The following is a 26,262-nucleotide window of genomic DNA, read 5'->3' as shown; positions in this document are numbered from 1 at the left end:
ACACAACTGTTGGTGCATGCTTCAAAGATCTAGCTACAACTTCAATTACAATAGGCACTCCTTGACATTTTTTAGTAATCTCAAAAGAAAAATCTTCCAATGTATCTGCTATTACGCCAGCATGAAATTGGAAAAACTCCCAAGCTTCCTCATCAGTCAGAACTGACAAATTGAATATAAATTGGCAATCCATCATGTCACATATATGTTGTGATCGACTCGTCAGAATAAGTTTGCAATCTTTACCAATGGGAATCCTTATGTCCGTAAGGGCAAGACGTTCCCATATATCATCCAAGACTATAAGAAATTTTCTACCATCGTATAATGTTTCGAACAGTATTTGAGCTCTATCGAATTCATCTTCATCCATTCAAATCTCAAGCCAATACCTTCGGCAATCTCATTTCGAATACTAGTAATATTTGGATTACTAGACACTGTGACAAAGACCACCTCATCAAAAAGCTTCAAGTGCTTTGCAACCTTAATAATTTCTAGGGCCAAGGATGTTTTACCGCAACCGCCCATTCCACAAAGCCCAATCATATAAATGTCATCATCTTTTAGTGCCATTAACAACCCCTCATATTCCTCTTGTCTAGACTCAAAGGAAATGAAAGTTTCAGAATGACTCAAGGGAAATGAAAGTGGATGTAGTTTGGATGCCAACCTTTCACTGATCTGCTTCACTACTTCTGTCATCCTTGCTAAGCGCTTGCCTGCATTGTATTGACGCATCAACTTAAGGCAAGCCAAGAACAACTATTCTTGCTTGCTTCCACTTTGCCTTCGAGCTTCTCTACTTTTTCTATGAGATCTTTTGCTTCGTCTAACTCTCGCTTCAAGTATCCCGAAGGCTCAGCAGTGTTGGCTTCCACTTCTTCAATTTTAACTAGTAACTTGCCTTTTTCTTCGTGAAGACTTCTAACAAGAGTGTTGAATTGATCGTTCCTTGATGCTGATCGTGCCAAATCCCTGGGAATACTATCTCCAGTATTGATTCCAAAGTCCTTACCACCCAACATTGAAAGCAATTCAGCCTGAATACAAAAATAACTAATTAGGTAGACATTGATGCAATAGCTAGGCTCCACAACCACAAGCAAGCAAGCCCATAAAAACTAACAAACTAGTATTACCTGCTTTGTAGCTTTCTCACCACCTTGCTGACTTGTTTCTGAATATAAATAAGATCTATCCCTCCACTTTGGACACCTCATTACAAGTTGTTCATCCAATTGCCACATTATATGATAATTTTGTGGGCAGATGCTGATGATAATTGGCAAGTTAATGAGCTTGAATATTTTCATAGATGGATGGTCAATGCTTTGGTTCTGATTTTGATCTTTTTCAAGATTATCTTTGCCAAATACATATTGCAACTTAGCAGCATCTTCTATTTCAAGAATCTCTAGTTGCAAAAGGCCACTAGCAAAAGAGATTGGCATTATGCATTTCATATTTCCACAACTTTTAACACTGATTTGTTTCAAGTTTTGGAGCACAGGCCCCGCTGAAGTATTGTCACTGTTTTCAACTTTTATAATATACCTCAGTTTACCACAACCTATTACTTCCAGAACTTCCAACGTCACCATTTTTTGAGCAGTAGTAGTTGTGAAGAGAGATGCCAATTGGCTACATTTTGTTATAAATAGCTTCTTTAAATTCTCGAAAAGGCCAGAAGGAGGTGGACCATGGCACAAGGTTTCCAAGCACTTCATGGCTTCAACTTTCAACTTTTGCAACTTGGTGAAGCTGGTTCTAGTCTTATATAATTGATCATTTGTGGTGTCAATCAGCCATTTTATGCAATCAGAATCACGAAGTACAAATTCTTTTAACTCGTTCAAACATTCGCCTTGTACTGGAAACATGTCAGGAATGATGCTTTTACAATCTCCCCAAATCTTTTCGAAGAAAAGAACTTCTGGTGTCTGTGGCAATGCCTGGATTGCTTCATTTGAGATAGAGGCATCAAAATCATTTATCGATATGAGTTTAGACAATGAATCATCCTTGGTTTTATTTATGGGACCTCCAATTTCCAGATGATACCTTTGCAGTATGCTAAAGGAGCCAATTTGGTGAAAAAATTTAGCAACATTTTGACCTATCTGCACCATTTCTGGAAGATGATTTTTAACAAGATATAGCTCTTCCAAATGTAAACATGTGGCGAGCACCTCATAAGGATTGCCTCCTATTTTGCAATTTGATACTTCCAACAACTTTAATGCCTTCAGGTTTGCTAATTCTCCAGGCAGCTCTTTCATTTCACAATATAATAGCTCAATAGTATGAAGCATCTCTAGTTTTTGAAAAATAGAGATATTGATTAACGTCCATCCTCTCCAGCAAAGAGTTTGAAGCTTTTTCAGTCCCTCAATTGATTCAGGTAGCAGTAGATTTGGGCTTGTCCCAATAGATGTATTTTTTATGGCCAGCACTTTCAACTTTGTCATCTCCTGGAAAAACATATTTGGGAATTTTGATGAGTACCCACCATTATTGGACACAAATAGTATCTCAAGTTCAGGACAGTTCAATTGATCTGGAATTTCTTGTATATCATGGCAATATAATCTATTTGTATCTTTCATATGATCTGCCTCTATCAAGGCTAAAATCTGTCTAGGTCCCATAATCACTTGAGTTTTTTTCTTTGCTTCCCATAAGGCCAAAGCATGAAACATGTCATGTAATTTAACAAACTGTCCTTCCTTCAATAACAAACAGTAGTTTTGGAACTTATCAATGGCTGCACGCACTTTGGACCTAGCCCTTTGATATGAATCAATATCTTGAAATACGCCCAACCCAAATGCAAATTTGATCAAAACTTCGATGGCGATTTCTGAATCGTTGGGGAACAGAGCACATAATAAATAGAGTGATACCTCTTCTGCATCCTTCAATGAATCTAAACTCAATTTCAGACATCTACAGGGATCTTCCAATCCTTTTTCAATATTTAGTGGCCGTCTCCGATCTTGTAATGTTGCTAATGATTCTGTCCACGCATGAAGTTCATGGCCCCTTAATATACTAGCCACAGCTTTAATTGCAACAGGTAATCTATAACAATTATTAGTGATCTCTCGGGCCACTTGTGGGAATGGGTCTTTTATTTCACCAGCATGCCTTTGGAACAATTCCCAAGATTCCTCGTCCGTTAAAATCGACAAATAAATCTTTTCATCGAATTTCATGATGTCAAATATAGGTTGTTGCCGAGTACTTAGAAGAACCTTGCATTTTGCACCAACAGGTAGCCCAATGGCTTCAAAGTCAAGCACATCCCACACATCATCCAGGATTATGAAATATTTTTTATCATCCCTTCCACTTGTCATCGACAATCTTGCAGCTCTATCAGGTACATTTTTCTCCCTCTCAAATAGCAAGCCTATCCAGTTTGCAATGCTGTCTTGAATAGCTATGTAATTTGGAGGATTGGACACTACAGCGAATGCTGTCTTGTAAAGTTTAGATTCTTCCACTTCCCTTTGCACTTCTCTTAACAAGGATGACTTACCACAACCACCCATTCCACTAAGCCCAATTCTAGTCTTCTCATTATCTCTCAGTGCCATTAAGATTTTCTTGCGTGCCTCTTCTATGCACTTAAATAGAATAAAATCTTCTGATGGCTGCATCGGACGAAGTGATAGACGATGTGCAGACAAGAGCTTCAGTCTCAAACTATTATTGAGTTGCTTCATTGCTTTCGTCTTCTCATCTGCTTTCTTGCCTACAATATATCGACATATCCAGTTAGGGCAAACCCCAAGGCAACAGCTTTGTTTTGCGTCTGCTTTCCCTTTCAACTTCTCCACTTTGTCTAGGAGGTCATTTGCTGCCTTTAACTGCAATTGAAGATCTCCTGGAGGCTCTTTACTGTTAGCTTTGTCTTTTCCAAACTGGACTAGCATGCCATCTCTTGTTGATATTAAGTTGTTTTGCTCATCACCCATATCAATAACAAGCTTGTTGAATTCATAACAATAGCAAGCTTGTCGACCTACTGCTGTCACTATATTTACTGCAAGCCCAGCCCCAAAATTGATCCCAAAGTCTATACCCGCCATTGAAAGAAATTCAACCTGAATAGAACCGTAGAAAAATAAGTCGTTCCCCTTCATTTGGATGGAAGGAAAATCGGAAGGGTAGAAAATAGGAGGGAAAAATAGAAAAAAAATTATGAAAAAAATACTATCTCTTATTATATTTGAATGAGAAAAAAAAAAAAATGAGCAAATATTACAATAACTATAATACCCTTATATCAAAATATATTATGTTTCATATAATTTGTCTTTATAAAAATAAATGGAAGGAAAATTATATTAAAATTAATTTCATAAAAATAATTTAAAATCAAAATATTCATTAAAAATATATTTTCATTTTATTATATTTTAAAATTAAATAATTTATTAAAAATATGTTATTTTTATTTGAAAAATTAAAGGTGGATAAGTTATTAAAATTAAATATAATAACATAAAATAAAAAAAATTATAAACTTTACCTTTCTCCACCACTAGTCCACTATAGTATTATCAAAATAAAAAATATTTCTATGTAAATGTCGCAGCTAACCACACTGTGAAATGAGTGATTTACTGATTGGTGAGAGTATGGATTTAGTGATTTACTGGTCTTCCCTGCTATGGAAGCCATAGCCATGTTAAGTGCCGCTAGGATTAGTTAATTAGTTTTTTTCCAAGTATATTGTGCTTTGTTTGTTGTCTTGCCTTTGTTTTCATGGATTATCAAAAAAAAATTCAAAACATTTATCAGAAATTACCAGTTGCCATGGGGAGATAACTAATCTGAGTCAAAGAAGAGAAGTGTGTCATTAAAGGTGGTGCTGTGAAAATAAGAAGATGCGTGAACAACCACCAGCGAAAACAAGGGAAAAAAAAAAAAAGAGTAAGAGAGAGTCGGGCAAGCAGGACAAATTTCCTCCCAAAATCTCTCCATAGAGAGAAAAACTTGAAAATAAGATGTGATGGGTCTTGCATTTCATTTTTTCTTTTTTTTTTTTTCACTTTTCTCTTTTCATCCAAATAAGGTAATATTCATTTTCTCTCCTATTTTTTTCATGTTTCTTTTCCTTTTATGTTTTCTATCTATCCAAACAGAATAAATGTAAAAGCAAGGCATGTACAATACAATAGACAAATCAATAGTCATCAGAAGCATTTTAAGTTGAAAGCATTTTTTACCATATGTAAAAAAGAAAAAATTCTTTGATGCTTCATCCTTTATATAAAATGGGTAACATAAAAAGGCTAAAGAATGCTTGAGAAAATGGCCAAAATAATTCAAAATTATTATTTTTAATTGTTCTTCTCTCTCTAATATTTTATTTTCAGTTTTTTAATCCATTCAAGACAAATATTAATGAAACAGAATGCTAATAAAAATATGAAATGGAGTGGAACCCAAGAATGTTACATTGTTTGAAAGTTTTATTGGAAGAATAAATAGTTTAATTTGATTGCTATTTGCTAATTATTATAAAATTAATGGAATGGAATCCATTGTAATTACTCCTTCCAGTTCTATTTATATATCAATTCTAATATGTTTTATTGGAACCAAGAAAAATATTAGATCTCATTAACTCTATCTAAAAATTCAACAAATTTTTAACTTTATCTTTATTAAATATATATACTTTAAAAAAAATACTCTAATATTTAATAACTTCCCAACATTTAATATAGATAAAAGGATAAAGATAAGCACAAAAATCATAATAAAGCCTTATAAATACAACCAAAATAAATTGTCTCTTTCTATCATATTAATAAGATCAAGAGAGTATATTATTTTCAATTTTAGAGTGAGATGAGGGAGTGTGAAAGCATGAGATAATTTTGTAATATTGTTATTTATTTCAAGCCATTTTATCCTGAACCTCTCATTTTAGAGTTGGAAAAAAGTGAGTTCAGAATGGTTAATACTTGATAGCTGGAGACCGGAGATGCCACTCCAAACGGGGACGGATCGAGAAACAAATTATAAGTGGGGGCCAAAATGTGAAATTACATAATAGTGGGACCCAAAGTTAATTTTACCCCCGCCCCGGAAAAAAAGACGAAACAAAAATCCGCCCCCGTTTTCAAGCCACCCCGATTTATTTTAAATTTTTCTTTTCCAGACAATGACACAATGTTTTTGGCCATTCCATTGCAGTCATCCCGAAGTAACTTCCAAACAATATTTAAGGAACATGTAAATCAAGATTCGTATGTTATTTAATTTGATCCATTTAAATAGGGTAAATCCTTATAAAGTTATTAAATACAAATATATATATATATATATATTAAAATCATATTTTACTTTAGTATTTATTCATTTTAACCTTATTTTAGTTATGATGGGCAAAAACTGATTCTATTTAGGATTTTTTTATAGCCATTTTAACCTATAGTTCAATAAAAATAAGGTCAAACCTGAAACTTCACTTATTAATTTTTTGTAAAACAAAAAAGAAAAAAAAATCAACCAATATAAATATCAATTTTACTAAAACAAGAAAAGCAACCGTGTCGTCTGAAGTTTTTTTAAAAAAATTGACATAAAAGTAGCAGGAGATCTTTTTTCATAACTGAACATTTAAAGGATTATATAATAGAAATAAAATTAAAATAAAATAAACATAAAGTAGAAAACATCTAAAAAGTGTACACTCACCAATTTTTTCTGAAGATTTCAACTTTGCTTGACAACTCTTAGATGGGAAGCCCTTTTTTCGATTTTTGATTTTTTTTTTTTTATGTTGGCACCATAACAAGCAATTGACGAAGAGGAGGCTGAAAGAAATAATCCAATATTAAAAAATTAGCGCACAAACTATTGAATACAATTAAAAAAATTTAAGGATAAAAGAGATATTGGTAACTAATTACATATCATTTATAAAATTATGGTTTGAATGGTAAATTTATCCCGAAAATATAGGATTAGGAATATTTGAAACCCTAAAATCTGCTTATGATATGCAATGTTCCCATTTAACATTTGAAAGTAGTACAATATTATCCCAATTGTTGACAAATATTAACTTTGACTATTAGTTGATCGAAAAATTAGAGAAAGTGACCAAGAAAATTAGTCCCTTGTTTGTAATTTTTGAGTTCTTGTCTGTAATTTTGAGTATTTTCTATAATTTTTTGTCTTTTTTATAATTTTCTAGTCAACTAATAATTAAAGTTAACTTTTTGTTAACAGTAAAAATAACATTACATCGTTAAAGGGAAATTGTTTCTTTGTAAAACTAAATACTAAGTGTACTATAGATGCTGAGTCTCAAAAGATAACAATATACTCTCAGGCTCCTTTACCACACAATTTACCCATATGTAAGGATGTGAAGGGATAGGAATAAATGAGCGTTTAGTTAATAAGTATGCAAAGTACATAATTGTAAAAGTCACGAAAGCTGTAAATGATCCTAAAACTATCTAAGAATTCAAGAAAAATTTGGATAAAAAAATGCTAGTAGGTGTTATTGATTGATTGTCCGTCCTCCTCTTCTATGACCCTCTATTCCTTTTATAAGTACTCAGTCGAGGTCATTATTCTCACGAGATCCATAGCTCGTTCGTGAAATATCAGGGATCCCTTAGCATAGGCCGTGAGATTCTTGGTATGTTACACCATATTCTCTCAACGGTCTCGTACATCTAGTCATCTCAAGTCTTGAGGGCTACATCAAGCTCATAAGTGACATTCTTTTCTCTTAAAAGCCAATTGGGTTATGCTTTTTAGGTCTATTGTGTCTTTTACCTCTCATTAGGCTGTCATTTCATTTTTAGGCCTAAACAATGCCCCCTGCATACGGGTGGCCAATTGTCATAGGCCACGTGATATGTTTGAATGAGAACAAATGCACCATTTCATTCCCTCAAGCCTCTTGAGACCATAAGCCTCTCTATCCATATTAATCATTCCTTCTGCTCTTCCGTGCTCCTTACTTTCCTTGCCCTTCAAGATTCTTTGCCTTGTCTTCTTGCATTCTCCTTTGTTCATCCTTTTGATAATGGCCTCTCCAATTGATACGGCCTAGAATGTTCAAGCCATTGTCCTTGCTAATCTATTTGAGGATTTAGTCACTATTCATAACCTACTCGCACCATCTCAAGATGTCGACTTGATATTGACCTTTCTATTCTCCTTTTCTTACTTTTAAATTGTTTCTTTCTTCTGTAATAGGTTTCTTTCCTCTGGAAGGAACCTCTGACCTCTCTCAGACTTCCTGCTTCTCTCCGTTTTCAGTAAGCACTTTCTTCCTATGATCTCTTTATTTTCCTTATTTTTTTCACATTTTTAAAATTTTCTACATTCGTCTGGGTTCAGCACTCCTCCATATAGTTTCACCCCGGCCGTCATGACCAATACAGGCCACCTATCTATTACTCCAAAGGACATGAAACCATCAAGCCCTACAATCCCCAACCCTTGGCCATTATCTTCCATTAAGGATTTATTGCTGGCTCAAGAGATCGTTTCCTTTAAGGAGCCTTCCTGTAAAAAGCTTCGCAACTAGCCTTAGTCCCTATCTTCTTAGTCCATCTGAGTAGAATGTCTCTGACCTATGTACGAGTCTCATTGGAAGGAAGTAGGCCTATTCAATGTGGTTCAACTTTCCTTAGTTAATGTTGATGTTCCTGTTTACTTTCTCATATCTGTCCTATGCTTTTAGTCCCCCAACTGCAATACTTTTATTTTTTAACTAAGCCCCACAATCGTCACTCTGCTTGACGTGTTTATGTTCCTAAGGCTCCCTATGACAACTGAGGTAGATTTTTACCAAACTCCTACTGCTAATCTGATATATGCCTCTTTAAGAGCCAAAGTTGAAGCAAGGGTGAAAAATGCTAGTTTGTATACTTCTATTATCACAAAGTATGCGAACCATCCTTCTAATTAGGCCCCCACAAATGAAGAACACTTGGTTTTTCTATAAGTGCTATTGAGTCAGTAGATCTTTTTCCCCGGGGGGAGGCAAGCCTGCGATTCAACACCTCCTTATAGTTAAATATCTCTATTGCATAGGGCAAGCAGCCCTAGGTGCTATGTTTCTATGCTGCTATATGATGGGATAAGGGAATTCATGGAGAAGAAACCTTTTGACAACTTTCACTGGCCCATATGATTTTTAAAGCTATGGGCCATGGCCCGTGGCTTACATTCTTGAGCTTTGAGGCCCTTTTCCTAAACACCTTGAAAAGAAGGCTTCTTATACTTTGCCTCTCACCCTCCATCCTTTGTAAAAATTGGAATACTTTAAATTCTTTTGCTAATAGAAGTAGGACTTAAACCGTTAGTTGAACGTGCTGCCAATCTCTAATCATCGTCTCCTTGAGTGGTTCAAGTTCAACTTGTCCAAGAAATCCAGGACCAATATGCAGGACGAAATTCTTATTTCAGCCACCACCTGAAGAGGAAACCTGTAAAAGATGCAGCCCTGAAGAAGAAGAGTAAGAAAATTAAATCTTCAACTTTTAAGGCCATTTCCAATCTAGCAGCTATAACCTTAATTCATAGGGCCGTTTCCTGCTTGACTGCTGTAAAGGCTGCTTCTACCACTGTAATATTCTGATTTCAACTTTGGAAATTTCTAATGTTTATAAGGATATTTTAGTCAAATTAAGCAAATTTTTAATTAATGATGTTTTGGGGGACTAATAGAGCTTATAGATCATTAGAAGCCTTAGAAGAAGGCTAGATCACACTACAATTGGACCATTACATAGAGAGAGATTCAAAACATGTGTGGAGTTCTCTGTACCATGCGTCATGTAGGCATACCAATATGCTGCGACACATGTACAAATTCTTGGGTTTATCAAATTGCAAAATTAGATAGAAAATAAGAAGTAGGATAGAGAGAACATGAGGAATCGATAGGAGATGATAAGTTGGTGCTAAGGCTCAACCTTAGGGTCACTTTGGAAGCATTTGGAGTAAGATTTAGCTTTAGATAAGTTTCCTACACTTCTCCTTCTTCCTATATTCAGACTTTTCTAATGATTAGAGTGTTTTGGACCTTTGATTCAATTTTTCTTAGATAATGGTTGAACCCATTGCTTTAGTTAAGGTCTTGGGTAGTTAAATCAAACCTCTAAACCTATATTTATGGATTATATAATGCTTTGGAGTTGTTGGTTAGGGTTTGGACAAACCTTAGGTAAAAATTTGAAGGGAGAGGATAATGTGAGCAATGTAGTGGTGTTGGATATGTGTTAGGATGTTAATTAGAATTAATGAAATGTGTTGTAAGAATTGTTAGGGCTAAATTGAGATTTTGAGCATAATAGGTACCCCTAGTTATGTTAAAAATGTGATAATTAGTGTAGGGATTGACAATTAAGGGTTTAATTATATAGATTAACCTTTGATCGAGCCTTATGGTGCTAATGGACGCGTGTGGAGTTGTTGGTTGACCATGATAACACGTGCTCGAGCCGGATGATGAAAAATTATCATGTCCGGTTCTTTTAGAGGATGGATCTATAAGAATTCACCTATCCCAATAACAAAAAACCTGACTTGAATGATCCTGTATTAAGAGCTAAATTGGCTAAAGGAATGGGTCATAATTATTACGGAGAACCCCTTTTAGTGACAAAAGGGTTGAGATAATCGGATTGTCTAATCTCCCTTTTTGTATGTTTGGATGGTAGTGAGTAGATTTTAAAGTTAATGTTTTGATTTAATATTAGTATGTAATTATGATTTTGAAGTTATGTGAAGTGGAATAAAAATTTATTTAATGTTTTAGTGTTTGAAGAGTAAATGCTATTTTTATATATAACTACTTGCGAAATTTTATGGTTTACGTGGAAATAAGCATCTGTGATCCTTAATAAGTCATGAGTATGTATTGAATGCAATAAGTATGTTGGCATGATCATTATAAGAGGGTAGGAGTTCACCCTAGTGTGTTGTTGAGACATTGTTTGGAAATCTATATAGTATATTGGCACCATAGAAGGCTTGGTGCTCAATATTATATTGTTTGAAAGTTTCAGTACTACAAGTGATAGATTGGGCATCAACACCACTAATATTTGTGGGCAAGGGGAATTTGTGATCCATTGTGGGTGAAGGCACTCTTGACCGAGGCTACCTCTTACTAATGGTGAGCTTGAGCCACTCTAGTCACATGAACTTAGTCCTATCGAATTGTCAGCCTACAAATTTAGTTAAAAGACATAAGGAGGGTATAAGGTGGTATGTTGATCATGCATATCATACTATAATCATATATGTGAATTTATGAAAATTTTATGTATTTTACTATGCTACTTCACATACACACAAACTATTCTCACACACGAGTAGTTAATCAGACTATTTAGTTACTGAGTCTTTAACTCATCCTGTGGTTACATTTTACAGATGAAGGCTCTAATAGAGGTAAGGAAAAGGAGGGTGCAATTGAGCATCGAAGAGACTAGCTTTAAGTTGTATAGTCCTTTCATTTATTTTGGTTTGTAACGAATATTGAATGCATATGCCAACGTAGGACATATACATATAATTTTGTGATGCACTTGCATGTTCTGTTGTAATTGTAAGTATCTCGGCTTAGGTTTATTGTATCTATGTTTTAATAAAGGTTGAGATACTAGGGTAAGTGCTAGTTTTGTATTGATTCATGTGTTAGATTGGCCATTAGATTGTTTAGGAGAAATTGTTACCCTAGTGAAATTTATGTCGAAACTAGGGTTTTAGTGATCATATCTTGTTTGTACTATTGTAGTTGTGATTTAAATAATTAAATAGGTTGTTTATAGTCCATTTGAGTTAGGTCAAGTAGTTCCATGATTATTGGCATTTGGATTGGGAGATTGGACACCTCAGTAGTGATTTTTAAAAGAAAATGAGTCATTTTGGGTTCTGGTGTCCAAATCTAATTTGGTTTAGTGTTTGGGTGTAAGATCAATGTTAATATCTAGGTAGCCTTAAGAGTTACGTGTGGACACTTGAATCGCTCAAATCGAACATCAGACAATGAAATGGCGAGCTCCGAAAGTTAGCCCAAAGAGTTGTCATGGGCATGCGCACCGTGGCATGAGGTACAGAGCGGAATGTTTCCCTCTATGTAATCTACCATGACGAACAATACACTATATAGTGGTGCATTGTGCCTATATAGCTAAAAATATATTGTTGCTTATTATTTTTATAGCATGATGAAATTCCTATGCTTCTGTTATTTTATTTACTGTTTTAAACTATTGTTTAAGCTCGAACCATCTTTGAAAAGGGTTTTTCTTGGGATCCCCCTTTCTTAAACATTCATTTAATCCTTGGGTTATGATAACTAATTATGGGATTAATGAAATCTTAATTATCATAATATTGCTCCGTGTTATGTGTTCTATGTATTTGGTAATGTTAGAAATGACGTTACAACTACTGTGAACCCATCAAGGTGCTGTCATCATCGTGTCTTCATGGTTGACCTTAGCGAAGAAGGAGATGATGATATGAGGATGCCCAACCTGCTTCCTCTTTCAAGTAGCGCTCGGAGGGTAGCTAAAAGACTTATGGTTAAGGAGCCCTTAGAGGGTCCTCTTTCCTAGCTCGAGCCATTAACTCTTTTTGTGATAAAGCCTACTCCTACTCTTTCATAAGCTAGCCCAGGCTTAGATCATATTGTGGCTAATGTTTCTCCTGAGTCAATCCCAATGGCTTATCTGCCCACGTAAAGTATCACAAGTGAATAACATCCTTTATCACCTGATAGGGCTAGAAGGGTCTCAACATCAGGGGTTGGGAAGTCTGTGGACAAAGGGAAGTCTCCTGTGACTTCTGAGGTGAGCTATTTTACCTCTAATGTTTACTTTCCTTTTAACATTTTTGTCTTATCTGACTACTTGTTTTATTTATTAACAGGTTCGACCTCCTTCTCTCTAATCTCCTAGTATGTATTTTATAGTGCTTAAGCTTGACAATGATCTCTTTATTAAAGAGGCAAAAGATACTATTGAGGTTTCCTTAAGAGGGGCCCGATGCTACTCTTAAAGCCCTATTTTGAAGAGGTACTGAAAAGCTTAGATGTGCTACATATGAAAAGATCAATGTCTATATTTGACATGTTTATTCTCAACTACCTTATGCCTTTGCTCGCATTCATACTCATAGCTGTGGCATTTAATTCTAATCCTATGCAAAACAATCCTTGAATTCCTTAAACACTTGTATCATGGCATTTTTCTGTTCTTAAGTTAAAAGCAAACTAACATAAGTAATCCTCTACTCCATAAAGGATCCAAGATTAACTTCTTCAAGTGGGTCCTATACCTCTAGAGCTATATCCTTAAACTTAAGAGGTGAGGCCTCTAACTCATGCAATTATATAGTTTCTTGAACTTTTTCTTTGTACACAACTTTGGCCCCTAATGTTTCAAGTCTGAAATCTTCCAAGCATTCCTCCATATATACAACCAAAGTTTTTTAATGGCTATGGCTACTATAGCCTTCCCTCTTTCAGAGTTAATCATCTATTAGTTCTATAATAGGCTCCTACCTCTATTACAGTAAAGGCATGACAATATTCCTTGCTTTGTTGTATGAGGAAAATCTTCTTAAGCCCCCCTCTTGATTAACCCCATAAAAAGTAAAGGGACCCATATTTGTGTCATAGTATATAGTGTTTGTGAAATCTATGATTAGTGTAAATGGGCTATCTTCTGCCCAGGCCACCTTTACTTCTCCTTTCAATGTGAGAGGCATTAGTGAAGTGAAGAGGGAACACATTCATTTGTGTGAATCCAATCTTGGCCTAACAAGGCCTGATATTGTGTTGTAGTCCTGAATACAAAGAAGGCTATTAAAGATGACCTGGAACTAAAGTCTACTTGTAATGGTAACACCCCTAGAACCCATGAGGCAGTCCTTATGAATGTTATCATAGATACCTTTGTTGGAATCAGGTCTTATTCATCTCACCCCATCTTAAGCATTATTCAAGCTGGCAATATGTTGACCGTTGATCCACTATCAACTAATATCCTTGTCATTAGTTTGCCATAGAAATGGGCCCTAATATACAAAGGTTTTAGGTGCTGTGTCATCTTGAAACTGGGTTTTTCTAGGATCTTTCCATGGCTTGTAGGGTAATTTGACATATGGGCTCTAATTTAGTGCTTTCTAGTTATAGTGTCTTCTGTACTTTAGATGATTCAAGGACCTCATCCTCCCTTGGCTCCATAGGACAATATTGATATGGCCCCACTCATTCCGTGTCTGTATCAGTAATTTCAACTTGATCCCAAGCACTTGTTCCTACTGTTTTGCTAACTACAAATAGAAGGTTAAGGAAATTATACAATAGAGGTTTAAAGGTACCTCTCCTATATGGATCCTTCTTATTCGCTGATCTCACTCTTCAATTTCTTTTTTGCTGTCCTCTTTATCATTCTGATCTTCTATTGACCTTTTTTTTTAAAACTTGTTGATCTCTTGCTTGTTAGCCATTACCTAAGGTTCTACTTTTTTTACTTTTTGAAGTATCTCTAAGCAGCTTATTTGTGCTGTAAGCACCTTTTTTGGGTACATGTTAAAATATATGGGAATTTGTAGTGTCTTATATTCTCTATTACTAGGGCGACGCATCATTATGTGGAATGATGAACCTACCCTTGTTCTTCACGAGCTTTGGCTTTTAAGGAAGTTCCTATGCTATTTTTGATTTCGATCTTTCCATAGGTTGTCCTTCTAGACCCATATCCGAGCTTTAAGGTTTACCTCTAAATGGTTCCCTCACACCAGGTGATAAGACACATTATTTATACACTTTATCTAACCATTTAAGACCCATTTTACATGTTGTATTCTCCATTTTGATGCATTCATGATCTTAAAAGCAAGAAAATTGCCTAAGAAGTAGAGTTGCACACTAGAGGTATTTTCATCCAAAAATTGAACTTTTAAAAATATGTATGAGAAAATTAGTCAAAGTATACTTTAAGTGTAGAAAAAGAGTGGTTAAACTAGATTTTACAAATTCATTTTAGTTCAGGATTAATTAAATAAAAGTCAACACTTTTTATTGACTTTCTCAAGTGTGTTTGTTTGACCTGATTTTGGGTTTGCATTTATGTAGAAATTTTTGTATGATTTTGCGCACCTAAAGACTTGGATATTTTAATAAATTCTCCCGTCTAAATATGAATACAAAGCTGCACTTTAATTAGATTTTATGATATCACGTGTTATTAAATTAAATTATTTGTATTTTGTGAAATAGGTGATATGTGACTTATGCGTTAATTTGGCAAATGAGGTCAAAGCCTCACCAAGCCAAATCTGATTTGTGTGGGACGTGCATGGACTGCCATTGGATGGAATAGATCTATTTTAAATGTGGATGAAGTATAAGATTAACATGGGAATCATTTATAAGCCAATAAAAGGATACTACCTTACAAGCCTCTCTTCTAGGTGACTTAAATCCACTTGCATTTTATTTTATTTTATTTTAATCTTTTGGGAGCTGAAGTATCCCATTCTGCGTCCCTCTTCATCATTTTTTAGATCAAATTTATTTATTCAAGCCATCCTCTTCCATTATCTCACCTTCTGTCACTTGTTCTTCATCGTTCTTCATATTTCATCCCTTTTTTTCATAATTTCTCACTTAAATTGCCACAAAACACACACCAATTTTGTCTAAGAGGATTTTAGGCCCAAACAGTAACATTGTACCAAATTTAAGTTTAGAATCCTAACTATACTTGGATTGATAGCTTAAAGGTAAAATTATCCTTTAATCCTAAAATTATTAACCTTCTAAGAAAAACATGAGGAACATCAAACGAGAAAGATATCATTCCATATTATTATTTATAACCCTAAATATTTTAAGGATGATATTAATCATTGAAATTGAAATCCATCATATACAAGATTAGAAAACAAATAAACACAGGAATGAAGCTAAATTATATTAATTAAAGATGAATGCTGACCACTTTTTTATGAAGATTTCAACCATACTCTGACATTGGTTGAGGAATAAAAGCAGTTTAACGTGAAGGAGACTTTGAGAATACAAATATTAAGACATTAGCATTTAGCATACAAAAAATTAAATTTATGCACTTACATTAAAATTTTTATTTTCAAATCCTTAAAAATGATCCTAATTTCAAAATTTAAGGTGGGGAAAGAAATTTGAGAAAACAACAACAAAATTCCTTCAAATTATATAAATGATAATTTAATCTCTTGAAATGTCATAATACTAATAAAATCTTTAGGGACTTTTTTGTTATTAAGAAATTAATATAAATAACTAAATTACTCTTAGTTCAAAATTTCAAATGCGAACTTACAAATTGTTATTGCATTTTTATGATTTTAAAAAAATTGTGAATATTAGAACAAAACTTATGAATGGTAATTGATATTTAGAACACTTAAGGAATATCAAAATTTCAAATACAAACTTATAAATTGCTGTTGAATTATTGTAATTTTAAGAAGAGAAATTATAAATCTTAAAACAAAACTTGTGAATAGCAATTAATATTTGAACTAAGGACAATGTGGTCATTTAAATTAATTCTTTAATGACAAAAAAGTCTCTAAAATTTTATTGGTATTGTGATATTTTAATAGATCAATTGTCATTTACATAATTTAAAGAGATTTTATTATTATTTTTTGAGAAAATTTGTCTGACAGAGGCGTGTGTTTTCCCCTTTCTCTACCGTGGCGTTTGGATAAAATAATGTGTTCAATTATTTTTAAATTAACTTCAATAAATAAACACAGGAATGAAGCTAAATTATATTAAAGATGAATACTTAGTCTTACCACTTTTTTATGAAGATTTCAACCGTACTCTGACAATGCTTGAGGGACAAAAGCAGTTTAACGTAACGGAACCTACGAGAATGCAAATATTTTTTCGACCTGGAAGAGAATACAAATATTAAGACATTAGCATTTAGCATACAAACAATTAAATTTGTGCAGTTACATTAAAATTTTTACTTTCAGATCCTTAAAAATGATCCTAATTTTAAAATTTAAGGTGGGGAAAGAAAATTTGTCTGCGAGAGAAATGTGTTTTCCCCTTTCTCTACCATAGTGTTTGGGTAAGATAATATGTTCAATTATTTGTAAATTAACTTCATTAAATTTAGAAATTTGTAAGTTTTATAATATATTATTCAGATAAAATGTTCAATTATTTTTTAAGAAACAAAAAAAATTAAAATAATATAATGGCATATTCCTCCAAACAAAAATTATCAACGATCGTTCGGTTGTGGAACATACTAAAATGAAATAAAAAAATAAAGATAAAGATAAAAATAAATTAAATTACCCTTTCTGTAATAATAAACATAATAAAACCTAATACCAAAAATCACTACATCATTCACAAACCTCATAAATCATTGACATATTTCCTTTGATCATTTTCTCTCTGTCTTTATTTATTTATTTATTTCATTTCATTCTCCCTAAAATAATGCCCTATTTCAACCAAACAACAAGCCATTAAAGTTCATCTCCTCCTTGGGCTGAAGCAGACACTCCATGATGTTACAGATTAACAAGATTCAGAATTTTTGGCATATAAAAATGTAAATCAACCACAAAGAAACTTAAAAACTAACAAGCAAATGGAAGTGTAAAAAGTAAGAGACGAAGATAATGTATTAGGCTTACCTGATATGAACGTACGGCGTCTTCAAAGATCAAACTTCTTTTCTTTTTTTCTTTTTGGGTAACAAGAGGAATGGAAAAACAAACTAGAAAACCAGGCAAGAACAATCCTGAAGAACTTTACAAGACTAAGGCGAGAGCGACATAATTGGCAGATTTATTAGCTTCCCTGAAAGATCAAACTTCTTCAAAGCAATATAAGCTCCCTCTCCTTCTCTATTTTCTTCTTTTTTCTGAAGAAAATAAACTGATAATGAGAATAAATTTGAAAGAAGAGTTGAGGTGCCACAAGAAATTACAACAGGTATGATTTTTTGTTTTTGGAGTAAATAAACTAATGAGCAAAAAAAATTAAACTTGGAAAGCAAAGCTAGCGGCACAAGATTATCACAAGAAGCAAAAGGATTTTTGTTTTTTTTAAATTGTTTATAGTTTAAACTTTTCTTGAAGAATTGACTCCGAGAGAAAACTTGGAGGAGGAAGATAGAAAATTGAAGGCAACCCACAGGTAGGATTGGTTTTTGGTTTGATCTGAGCGGACTGCTTTGAAGCAAATCTTGGAGAATCCGATGAGAGACTATGAGTTGGTATAGTGTGGAAAGTCAAACTCTCACCACTCACGAGATCTTCTTTTAATTCATAAAATAGTTTATCTTACTAATACTACATTAAAATGTCATTAACAACATCAATCATCAATCCATCATTGTTAAAAAAAAAATTACTCGACCACAATATAAACAATCCCAATAAGTAATCCTAAACTAATTTAGGATTCCAAAAAAGTTGATTAAAATCTTAAATTTTTTTAAAAAAAAATTTCACATATTTCCAATTATAACCTTAAAGAAAATAAATATAATATTTAACTTATTCAAAACACTCTCATTAATTACTTGAGTAGAATATAATAAAATAAGGGTATAATTAATATATATATATATATATATTTATATAACCTACACAATATCCTATATTTCGAACTAAATAAGACTTCTAGAAAATGTACCTTTCATCCTTATATGTAAGAGATTTTTTTAAAAAATATTTTATCCCAGAATATATGAGATTGTCAGTATAATTTTTAATAATAAACTATTATACTCTTATTATATTATAAAAAAAAGATAAGTACTCATTAATTTATTTTGAAAAAAAATTATTTTGTATTTACAATAATTTGGGAAAAACTGAAATATTGTTATATTTCTAATTAAATAACCAACTTTTATTGGTTTATGTAATTCAGTTAAAAATATTTTATATATAAGGACAAAGAGAGTATCATAAATTATAATTTCATGGAGCACTCTAATCCTTCAACTCTAATCCTTCAGATCCAAAATATAGCCAACTTTAAGAAAAAATTGTATAGCAATAAAGTCTTCATTCTCATAAAAATATATATTATTTTTCCTTTTATCCCTCATTCTAATTACCAATGCATTCTATTATGAATGAGAGATAAATTTACATAAATGTCTAGATTAACCAATACAAGAAATAAATTAAAAAAATTTACATGTATTAAATTGCTTACATTTTAAATCAAGATTAACTGAAAGAAAATGTTTATATTTTGAGTTAAAGTGAGTATATTATAAGATGCTTTCTAAAAATAATTTTTAGTTTTTAATATAAAGCAGATATGAATTTTTTAATATTATTTATACTTAAATTCATTAAGTGAGAGAGAATGTTATGTAACTCTTACAAAATTAATTAAAATTAAAAGTTTGTTATATTTTTCAAACAAAATTAATACCTTAGCTGCTCTTTCTCCTGAATTCTAGTGGGATAATTGTAGTGAGGTAGTTCATCGTACGTCGTAACAAGAAGATCGGAGACAGATATTTGATTCCTTGCCGGGGGCAGTCTATTGGGTCTACTGTGCTACGTTGACCAAGGCTACAAAGATCAAATTTCTTCTTTTTCGTAACAAGCTAAGAGGAATGAAAGACAAACTAGAAAGCCAGACAAGAAAAATCTCCTGGATGAACTTAATCAGACTCACTAATGCGAGTGAGATGAGCGGAAGCTTTGTTAGCTTCCATGAAATATCAAACTTCTTCGAAGCAATATTGTAGCTCCTTCTCTTTTTTTATTATCCTCTGTCTTAAATTATAAAATATTTTTAAATAAAATCTCACATATTAATAAATTTTATTAAATATATTTAACAACGATATTTTTTTAAAATAAAAATATAAATTTTTAAAAATATTTATTATTTAATATATTAAAAAAGAAGTGATAAAAATTAATTATAAAGAGAGAAATGATGAAATTAAAATCAATACAGTTAATTAAATTTTAATCTATTTAAATATTTTATATTTTAAAATAAAAAAATTTTATTAAAAGTATTTTATAATTTATGATGGAGGAAGTATTTTTTTTTTAAAAAAATAAACTGATGATGAAAAGAAATTTGAAAGAAAAGTTGCAGGGGCACCAGAATTCACGACAAGCAAATTAAAATGATTTTTTTTCTTTTTGAGAAAATAAACTGATGGTCCGAAGAAACCAGAAACCGAAGTTATGGCGGCGTACAAGAAATTAATCACAACAAGCAAAACGATTTTTCTTTTTGTTTTTTACACTGATGATCAAAAGAAATGTGAAAAAAGTTACGGTGGCACAAGAAATCACAAGAAATAGAAGGATGGTTTTTTATTTTTTTTTTTGCTTAAAAAAAAAAGAAGGAGTTTATTTTTTATTTTTTTTATTTTTGATAGTTTAAACTTTTCAGGAAGAAACGAGTGAAAGAGAAAGCTGAAAAGAAGAAAGAAGAATTTGAAGTCAAGCACCAAACTGTAGTTTGATTTGTTTAATCTGAGTGGGCGGCTTTGAAGGAAATTTGGCAGAATTGATGGGATTAGGGGACAGACCTGATGTGATTAGGTCTCACGTGAAAAGTCAAGCTCTCTCCACTCTCGAGGTCTTCTTTTAATTCATAAAATAATTTATCTCACAAATATTAAAATACCATTAACAACATCAATCATCAACCTTTATTAATTAAAAATATTAGTTAAAAATTGTTTATTGCACGATAGGCCTTTTATGTTTTACTAAAAGTGGAAGTTGGTCAACTCCTACCATTACCTACACATGAGGTATTTTTCACTCTAATTTATTTATTGTATAGGTTTAAGTTGAATTTAAATAAATCATGTATATTTTTATAAAGCCTAACTTACAAGTATAACAAAGCAATTTATTTACACACATATTATGTATTATTACATTCTTTGATTTTTAATTAATTTATTTACATATTTATTTAATTAATATTTATAATTATATTCTAAAAAATTAATAATATCTATATTCAGTATAAATATTGCCCCTAATAATAAAAAATTTTTGTGCCTATTGTTGCAGCTATTACCAATGCACTATATTATAAGTGGGAGATATATTTACATAAATATTTAGATTAATAAATATGATAATAAAATAAAAAAACTACTTGTACTAAATTACTTATATTTTAAACTAAAATTAACTAAAAAATATTTATATTTTAGACTGGAGGTCCTATATTATAGGACACTTTCTAAAACTATTTTTCGATTATTAATATAAGGCATACTATAAGGTTTACTTATATTTTTAATATTATCTATATTTAAATTTATTAATTATAAAATATTAAAAATTTTATTTAAATAGAGTTAAAATTAAAAATTTATTATACTTTTAAACAAAATTAATAACTTAACTAACTCCTCTAAAATAACTGTAGTGATAAATTTTGATGGGGAAGAGGATTCTTTCCTTTTCACTTCTCATTCTCTTCCATTCTTTTTTCTTATGAGTTATTAGATCAAGATTTAAATGATTTAAATTTTATTTTTTTATAAAATTATTATTAAATATAATGTTAAAATGAAATATTTTATAGGAGATTAAATCTTAATCATCCAAATAAAGATCAAATGATTAAAAATTAAGAAGAGAAGGGGAAGAGGATGAAAGAAAAAAGAGAGGATCCATTCCTCATACCTTATAACGAGAAGATCGGAGACAGAAATTGATTCCCTGCGAGGCACTCTATTGGGTCTCCTGTGCTACGTCGACCAAAAAAGGGCTGCAAAGATCAGATTTCTTCCCTTTTGCCAACAAGCCCTTTTTTTAAGCAAAATTTTTGGCAACAAGTTAAGATGAATGAAAAACAAACTGGAAAGCCAGACAAGAAAAATCTCCTGGATGAACTAAACACACTAACTAATGCGAGTGAGATGATCAGAAGCTTTGTTAGCGTCCATGAAAGATCAAACTTCTTCAAAGCAATATTGCAGCTCCTTCTCCTTTATTTCTTTCTTTTATTTTCTTTTCTTTTTGAAGAAAATAAACTGATGATCAAAAGAAATTTGAAAGAAAAGTTGTAGAGGCACCAGAAATTACGCCAAGCAAATTAAAATGATTTTTTTTTTTTGAGAAAATAAACGGACGGTCTGAAGAAATTAGAAACAGAGGTTGTGGCGGCGTACAAGAAATTAATCACAACAAGCAAACGATTTTTCTTTTTTTCTTTTTGAAGAAATTAAACTGATTATCAAAAGAAATCTGAAAAAATGTTACGGTGGCAAAAGAAATCACAACAAATAGAAGGAATTTTTTTTTTTGGATAGTTTAAACTTTTCAGGAAGAAACGAGTGAAAAAAAAAAACAAAAAAAAGCTGGAAACAAGAAAGAAAAATTTGAAGGCAAGCACCAAACAGTAGTTTGATTGGTGCGCTCTGAATGGACGGCTTTTGCAGCAAAATGATGAGAGATTATGGGAAAGGCCTGATGGGGGGGGTAGCAAGAGTTGGTATCACGCAGTGATTTAAAAATTGAATTGAATCATACGGTCAGATCGATTGAATAGTCAATTAGTCAGATTAATGATTCAATCAAGTTAAAAAAATTATTTGAAGAGTTGGGTCGGATTAAGCCTCTTTGAACTGATGGTCAGATTGAGAATTGAAATCAAGCTGAGAACTAATTCCGGTTTTAAAAACTAAACTGTTCAAAAAATGCCTCTTTTTTTACCAAATTTTTCTTAAAAAATGACCAATTCTTTTGACCATTTAATATTATATTGTATCATGTGACTTGTTAAGTTATTATAAACTTAAAATGTTTATTTTTATTTTTAAATTAAATAACAATTTTATATTTATTTTTATATTTAAATTATGATATATATATATATATATAATTTTTTAATTTAATTATTATATCAATAATATCCAATGTGATTGATTTATGTGAAGCATAAATCATTAACTTTCGACTTAATATCTAATTTGATTTTAAAAACATTGATGTCACGTGAAAAGTCAAGCTCTCTCCACCCACGAGGTTTTCTTTTAATTCGTAAACTAATTTATCTCACAAATATTAAAATGCCACTAACGTTAACAACATCAATCATCAATCTCTATTAATTAAAAATGTTATTTAAAAAATGTTTATGACATGATAGGCGTTTTATGTTTTACTAGGAGCGGCAGCAGGTGAGCCCCTATCATTATTACCTACAACCTGACATATTTTAGACCCAATTTAATTCGTTTATTAAATAAACTGAAGTTAAATTTACATATTTGATTAAATTTATTTAATTAAATAAATTAAGCTTAGTTTTATTAAGTTTAATTTATAAATAATAGGAAAATAACGTCCCAAAAAAATAAATTAATGACAGTTAGATATTTGATAAAAAATTTTACAAATAAATTATAAATATTAATTTAAATAGTTATAAATAAAATTTTTTATTATAATTTAAAACTTACCTTTAATATTTAAATATTTATTTATAATTAAAAATCATGAATTTTTAATAATTTAATTTATATTTTCAAGTTATTTTATTTAAAATTTCAGGGACTTAACTAGCATTAATTTAATATTTTGAAACATAACCATCATTCTCTCTAAATAATATGTTGGCTTATTTACACATACACACACTATATATTATGTAATATATTACATAGATTGATTTTTAATTTTTTATTTTTTATTTTTAGTTATGTTTTAAATTAGATTAAACTTATATATTAATTTTAATATTATTATTTAATTATTATTATATTATAGTTAATAAATTCTCTTAATTATTATATATTATAATTAATAAATTAAATTTTCCACGTGCGTGTGTGAATTTTAATAGTCTTAAAACATATTTAAAATGTTTAAAAATAATTTAAAAGCCTTATTTTTAAGATCCTCAATAACTTTTTAGGAGAAAATTGAGGGGTAAAATTGTTTTTACACCTATTATTTATAACTTTAAATATTTTAAGGATGATATTAATTATTGAAATTGAAATCCAGCATATATAAGATTAGAAAACAAATATAAGATTAGAAAACATTATATTAAAGATGAATACTTACCACTTTTTTTATGAAGATTTCAACCGTACTCTGACAGTAGTTGAGGGACAAAAGCAGTTTAACGTAAAGGAGACTGTGAGAATACAAATATTAAGACATTAGCATTTAGCATGCAAACAATTAAATTTGTGCAGTTACATTAAAATTTTTATTTTCAGATCCTTAAAAATGATCCCAATTTCAAAATTTAAGGTGGGATCAGAAAATTCGTCTGCGAGAGAAATGTTTTTTTTCCCTTTCTCTAACGTAGTGTTTGGATAAGATAATATGTTCAATTATTTTTAAATTAACTTCATTAAATTTAGAAATTTGAAAGTTTTATAATATATTACTCAGATAAAATGTTCAATAATTTTGTTAGAAAGAAAAAAGAAATAAAATAATATAAAGGCATATTCCTCCTGGACTAAAATATTTTTATCAAAGATCGTTTGGTTATTGGAACATATTAGAATGAAATAAAAAAATAAAGATAAAAAAAATTAAATTACCCTTCTCATAATAATAAACATGATAAACCAAAACCAATACCAAGAAATTCTACAAAATCTCATATATAAATCATGAACAAAATTACTATTTTCTATTGTTGACATATCTCTTTTGATCATTTTTTTAATATTTATTTATTTATTTTATTTTATTCTCCCTAAAATAACTTCCTATTTCAACCAAACAAGTCATTAAAATTCCTCTCCTCTGCTCCATGGGTTGAACCAAACACTCCTTGATGTTACAGATTAACAAGATTCAGAATATTTGGTATAGAAAAATGCAAATAAACAACAAAGAAACTTTCAAACTAACAAGCAAATGGAAGTGTAAAAAGTAAGAGACGAAGTTAATATATTAGGCTTACCTGATATGGACGTCACAGCATCTGCAAAGATCAAACTTCTTTTCTTCTTTTCTCTTCTTTCTTTCCCCCCTTTTGGTAGCAAGAGGAATGGAAAAACAAACTAGAAAACCAGGCAAGAACAATCCTGATGAAGAACTTAACAAGACTAAGGCGAGAGCGAGATCATCGGCAGATTTGTTAGCTTCTTTGAAAGATCGAACTTCTTCAAAGCCATATCAGCTCCCTCTCCTTTTCTATTTCCTTTTTTTTTCCTGGAAGAAAATAAACTGATGATGAAAATAAATTTGAAAGAAGAGTTGAGGTGTCACAAGAAATTACAACAGGTAGGATTTTTTGTTTTTGAAGAAAAAAAACTGACAGTCAAAAGAAATCTGCAGAAAGCGTCACAAGAAATCACAACAAGCAGAAGGATTTTTTTTTTTTTGGGAAGAAAAAAAACTGATGAGCAAAAGAAATTAAACTTGGAAGCAAAGCTAGCGGCACAAGAAATCACAAGAAGCAAAAGATTTTTTTGAAATTTTTTATAGTTTAAACTTTCTTGAAGAAATGACTCAAAGAGAAAACTTGAAGGAAGAAAGTAGAAAATTGAAGGCAAGCCACAAGCAGGCCATTGGTTTTAGGTTTGATCTGGGCGGACGGCTTTGAAGAAATTTCGGGAAATCCGATGAGAGATATTATGGGAAAGCTAAGGGAGCTGGCCAGGGTTGGTAGAGTGTGGAAAGTCAAACTGCCTTCACTCTCGAGATCTTCTTTTAATTCATAAAATAGTTTATCTCACAAATATTATATTAAAATGTCATTAAGACTTGTATTAAAAAAATGTCATTAACAACATCAGTCATCGATCAATCATTGTTAAATTACATAGTCTCTCTTCACTACAATACAAGTAATTGTAAACTAATTTAGGATTTAAAAAAGTTGATTAAAATATTGATGTCTTAAATTTTTTTACATATTTTCAATCATATCTTTGAAGGGAATAAATATAATATTTAATTTATTCAAAACACTCTCCTTAATTACTTGGGTGGAACATAATAAAGTAAGGGTATAATTTATATATATATATATATATAACCTATATGATGTCCTATATTTTAGATTAAATGAGACTTATAGAAAACATCATATATTGTGACTTGAGGGGAGCATTTCCGCCCATCTACTTCTTTGATCCAAAACATAAGCAATTTTTTTTAAAAAATATGTATAATAATAAAGTTTTTATTCTCATAAAATATATATATATATATATAATATATTTTTATTCCATT

General features: G+C 31.2%; 1 protein-coding gene across 9 annotated transcripts; it reads right to left on the bottom strand.

The window, feature by feature from the left end:
* Nucleotides 1-740: 740 nt before the first annotated feature.
* LOC129318435 (disease resistance protein UNI-like) lies at nt 741-25,678 on the bottom strand. Of its 9 annotated transcripts, none has more exons than XM_054963187.1 (9): nt 24,986-25,678; nt 24,127-24,199; nt 21,736-21,858; nt 19,490-19,632; nt 17,728-17,957; nt 16,864-16,962; nt 6,721-6,839; nt 1,143-4,112; nt 741-1,043 (listed from the first exon to the last, which is right to left on the bottom strand). In XM_054963187.1, the coding sequence occupies exons 8-9, from the start codon at nt 4,095-4,097 to the stop codon at nt 741-743; spliced, it is 3,258 nt and encodes a 1,085-aa protein (XP_054819162.1). In that variant the 5' UTR covers nt 4,098-4,112; nt 6,721-6,839; nt 16,864-16,962; nt 17,728-17,957; nt 19,490-19,632; nt 21,736-21,858; nt 24,127-24,199; nt 24,986-25,678. The 9 variants fall into 9 exon arrangements, with proteins under 9 accessions (XP_054819162.1, XP_054819160.1, XP_054819168.1 ...); XM_054963185.1 differs by having other exon boundaries at nt 21,736-21,800; XM_054963193.1 differs by having other exon boundaries at nt 16,864-16,935; nt 21,736-21,800.
* Between the last annotated feature and the right edge of the window lie 584 nt (nt 25,679-26,262).

Source organism: Prosopis cineraria, unplaced genomic scaffold (genome assembly GCF_029017545.1).
Source record: "Prosopis cineraria cultivar Desert tree isolate PC_DT_omini unplaced genomic scaffold, ASM2901754v1 PC8, whole genome shotgun sequence".
NCBI lineage: Eukaryota > Viridiplantae > Streptophyta > Magnoliopsida > Fabales > Fabaceae > Prosopis > Prosopis cineraria.
Note: the sequence above shows the minus strand (reverse complement) of the source record. Positions and strands in the feature narration are given on the sequence as shown.